The sequence below is a fragment of the Apteryx rowi genome, unplaced genomic scaffold (genome assembly GCF_003343035.1).
Source record: "Apteryx rowi isolate R43461 unplaced genomic scaffold, aptRow1 scaffold_1026, whole genome shotgun sequence".
NCBI lineage: Eukaryota > Metazoa > Chordata > Aves > Apterygiformes > Apterygidae > Apteryx > Apteryx rowi.
The window spans coordinates 28540-33078 of record NW_020447227.1 but is presented as its reverse complement, the minus strand read 5'-3'; the positions used below and the strand labels follow the sequence as shown (position 1 = coordinate 33078).

Sequence of the window (4539 nt, the reverse complement as noted above, 5' to 3'; positions counted from 1 at the left end):
GCCGCTCCGCGGGCACCTGCGCGCCCCGGCCCCTTCCCCGCCGGAGGTGCCGGCGGCTCCCGTGCGCCTGGGCCGCCCCCGGCTGCGGCTCCCGCCCCGTCGGGTGCCGCCGCCCGCCCCGGGCACCAGCTGCTCCCGGCCCCCTTCGGCTGCCCCCAGCCCCGCTCCCCTCCTCGCCCCGCGGCCACAAACGGAAGAAAGACACGTTTCTATTTACAAAGTATATATTTAAACTCACATAAAAAGCAGGTCTCATATGGACATTCACGGCTGGCAGAAGACACGTAGTTAAGCTTCACTTCTGAGACTGAGATTTAGCCAAATTTTTTTGTACAAGTCTTAGATTTAAATAATTCGCACACACACCCCCACACGCACACTCAGCATATACGTCGCTATATACATACACACATATACACCCACATGTATGTCTTGCTTTATATATGTGTGCGTCTAAACACACACATATATACTTATACAGGGCTGGAGTGAAGCACACCAAATCCAAACCGCACCCTGACACTGGAGTGAGGCAGGAGCTCTGCTATGGTCTGTTTTGCAAAGGGAGGTATTTTTCAACCTTCGGTATCTCAGCAGGTGGAGGAAGGGCAGCTAAATCCCCATCATTGTCCATCTGACAACATACATGTCCTGTGTAGGCTTCTCTAGGAACCAGCACTGACACCGGTATACTGCTTGCTTCAGTTCTTTGTACAAACCAAGTTAAAAATCTCAATTTTACAAAATATGCCTTAAAAAATAATAGCAACTTGCAGAACCAGCTCCCTTTGTACAGTCAATACAGCATCCTCTTGCTACGTCCTCTGACAAAGGCAAAAGTCCCAAAAGATGGAAGGGGAAGGGGACTAAGAAAGGTGGAGCCATAATTATCCAGATGGGCCTAACAGTAGCAAAGGCCGCTCGTTGCCTGAGCCCCTTTCTCTTCCCATTAGGCCCCATGTGCTTTCATCTTATGTGCAGTCCCCAAATTAGAAAGCGTTTAAGAGCTTCACTGGGCCAATCAGGATGGAAAAGGCCAATCTCTCCCAGCCCTGGCCCTTAGGGGCTGCTGGACAGATTTGTGCTTTTGAACCGACAGAGATGCTTAAATCAATATGTTAGGACATGAGGACACCTGCTATACTTGAACTAAAAATACACARCAAAATGCTTACACTCTCTTCCCAGACCAGGCTAAAAGACCCCAACCTCTTCCTCAACTTGGTTAAGCTGTAATAGTTTAGAGAGAAAGAACAAGCAAAAGGGCAGGCAGTCACAGGGCTCCCGCATCCCACATCTGCTGCAAGACACTGCCACAAGCTTTCTGCAAGGTAGCAGAGGGTTTCTGGTCAATACCAGTGGAGGGAAACTGCTGCATTTTGTTCAGAGCCATTAAATCCTCACTGTTGTGCCCTGCCTGAGCCCTGGGAGAAAGAAACTGCACAGTCCTTCAAAACCAGAAGAAATATGCAGGCAAATAAAAATACAAAAAGCCACCAGAGTCAGCAGGAGCTGCTCTGCGCACAGGAATATTTAGCCTCTTGGCTATTGTTTAACTAGCATAAGAAAAGGGAAATATTTATTGTCTCTGAATGCATAAAGGTGGCTTTGGGATTTGTCAGAGATGCGGATATTACAAAACACATTATCTGGAGTCTTCCAACAGTCCAAAGTGAACTGTGGATTAAAAAAAAGAAATCCACTTTCTATAAGAGTATAAAGCATCTAAATATGGGCAGTGACATGCTACCCTCCCAAACTTCTCTGGCATTTCAGGAATGTAAACAGATTTTTTTTTTTTTTTTGAAGTGGGTGGGGGAAAAGAATCAAGCAACCAGACAAAATGAAAACAGATTCTCAGCTCAGTTCTGTCTCCCATAACTGCTATGACAATTCTATTAAAGTGCATTTCAGTATCACCCCTTTTAGGAATCTTACACATACAAACCTCCTCTTCATTTGTAAGAAAAGGTAATTCAAGTTAATACTCCACTAGAACAGTTTTAGCCTTTTTATGGACTTCTGCTTTTCCCCACCCCAATTTTGTAGCAACTTTTTTTTTTTTCTTTTAACTGGAAACACCCCCCTCCCCAACAATACTGTAAATTCAAGTGCTTACTTCAACTGTCAAGGGTGACAGTTCTGGATACAGCACACTTGATTGTACAAGCAACACCTTATATCACAATCAAGAAATCAGGGCACTTTGCCCACCGAGGGAATAACACTTCCCCCTTCACCATCCATAGCATCATATGAAAAATAATAGTTAAAAAAAACAACAACATAATTAGCTATGAACATCATTCATTATGTACACCGGCTCCTGCAACAGATGCATGAACTCCATTAGTTCTCAGTTTTATTGTCCTTTCTAAGAGCAACTGAGCAGTCACTGTTGTCTCCATTTAAATAAAACAACTTAGAGTTGAAATATATATATAGATATATATATATAAGCATTTTCTTCTTAAATAACATATTTACATCTAATAGAAAATATAACTCTAGAGATAATCTTTCCAACGAAATGTAAGACGGAAAAAAAAAAAAGAATGAGTTAATGAATTTAGGACAGTTTCTAAATCCTCTCCAGGAAAAAAAAMCCCACCAAGCTCTAACCAAGCTTTTGTCTGGATCTAGACTGAAAAAAAACCACCACCACCACCAACGAAAAAACTCATCGCTTTTCTTTAAAGAATCCTTGGTCCGTGCTGCTCTCTTTAATTGTGACGGTCAAAAAGTTAGATGTCACATCAGTTACCACCACCTTCTCCAGGTTGTTGAGAGACGGGCTCCAGGACTCCTCTTCCGGGTCRCCCAGAATCCGTGAGACGGGGATCCTGGCAATGAGAGAAGGCCTCCCCGCTTGGCTTCCCACACTGTCTCGGTACAGGCTGCCCATAGAGCCTGGGTTTACTGAGCTGTGCAGGATCTTGGGCCCACCTGGGTCCAATCCTCCTTGCCCCTTGGGGTCCAGAAAGTCTGCCCTGTGCTTGGCGACCCTGGGAGGGTAAGTCTCGGAGGCTCCAAGCTTCATACCAACCTCTACTCTGTTAGGGCTGGACATGGTGCCAGAGAGGTCAGGGTCCTGCCTCCTGGCTAGCTGGATTACACTGTGTCCCGAGCTGAACTTTGCCGCCCCCGGAGCTGACTCCTCTATTTTCCTGGCTTTGAGGTAGTCCCCCACCTTGTCCCCCGGCTCCCCCAGTTTCCTCTTGGAGGCATCCAGAGTCTCCGTCAGGTCCTTGTAAAGCTCTTTCCTAGGCTTCGGGCCTCTCTTTTTTGGGGTCTCCCCAGGTTTCTCTTCCACTCTTATAACCCGGTCCCGGATGCTGTCTCCCTTGGGGGTGCTGGTGCTGGTGCTGCTCTGGGGAGCCAGGGCTATGTTTCTCAGTCCTTCCCTAGCTCGGGATGTGGAGCCCAGCTCCTGGGGGGACCTGCCAGGATACGGCACCCGGATCCCCCTGGAAGAGTCACTGCGGAATTCATAGGTTTTGGCTTTTGCTTTTGCCTGGGCCTGCAAAGTGCAAAGAAGATAAATCAACCGGTGACTTTATTATCCTGCCATCCGGCTGCATAATTACAAGTTACAAGACGAGAGGCTGCCTTTGCAATGAGCATTCTCCACCAGCGCTGGAGAGGGACCCTGCTATTTGCATGCCGCCTTTCATGCTCCCTGCTGCAGCATGCAGCCCTCTCCGCTCACCGGCAAAGCGGCACCAACGCGCACGCGGGGCTCCTGACTCCTTACCTTTAACAGGAAGGTTTTGGGCTTGGGGCCTCGCTTTTTAGGCCCGTATAGCTCCATTTCTCGTTCCCTAGAGGTGTTAAAAAAACCAGAGCTTCAATTCAGCATAGCTACAAGACAGCAACATATTTATAAGTGCAATGGATATGACTAGCAAAGGCCTTGTACCTTTCCTCAAAGGCTGCAAGCAGCCGGGCATCCAGAATGTTTTCCTCAGGTTCCCAAGTGCTGTACCTGGCAGGGGAGGCACAGAGAGAGGAAAAGGCATCAGGAATAAGTAATAACAATAATAAAAAAAATAACCTAAAGAAATGGATCCAACTTTCCTTTCTACTACAATGGGAAATAATAGCTACAATGAACCATCTTCTGTATAGTTCCTAGGCTGCAAAATTGTATAAACAGTCTACTTACTTCTGAGACCAGCCCTTCCATTTTACGAGATATTCCATGCGCCCCTGCAGATGCAAAGAGAAAAAATAAATATGCATGGAGGGAAATCACGATAAACGCTTGCAACAAAGCTACACATGCAATAACACGCATGCAACAAATACACGCCTGCACCGAAGGCGTGTGTCAAAAATATGCAAGGGGGAGGGCCGGAGGGGTGGGGGGGAAGAGCCGCAACAAAAAAATACGCGTGCAGCAGCCCCATGCAGCCGAACGAGCCCCCAGCAGAATGCAGCGGGGAGCACGGCGCACACAACGCCAGGCATGCAGCAGAACATGCACGCCCCGCTCGCGCGGAAAGCCCGTGCATGCGGCGGGGAGAAAGAGCCGCCCCC

At 47.6% G+C, this 4539-nt stretch overlaps 1 protein-coding gene across 2 annotated transcripts; it reads right to left on the bottom strand.

Moving 5' to 3' along the window:
* Positions 1 to 2345: 2345 nt before the first annotated feature.
* On the bottom strand, positions 2346 to 4269 carry CBX8 (chromobox 8). Of its 2 annotated transcripts, none has more exons than XM_026065562.1 (4): positions 4166 to 4269; positions 3920 to 3985; positions 3755 to 3845; positions 2346 to 3520 (listed from the first exon to the last, which is right to left on the bottom strand). In XM_026065562.1, exons 1-4 carry the CDS (start codon positions 4240 to 4242, stop codon positions 2681 to 2683), a joined length of 1074 nt encoding a protein of 357 aa, XP_025921347.1. In that variant the 5' UTR covers positions 4243 to 4269; the 3' UTR covers positions 2346 to 2680. The 2 variants fall into 2 exon arrangements, with proteins under 2 accessions (XP_025921347.1, XP_025921349.1); XM_026065564.1 differs by having other exon boundaries at positions 3755 to 3821.
* Positions 4270 to 4539: the final 270 nt, after the last annotated feature.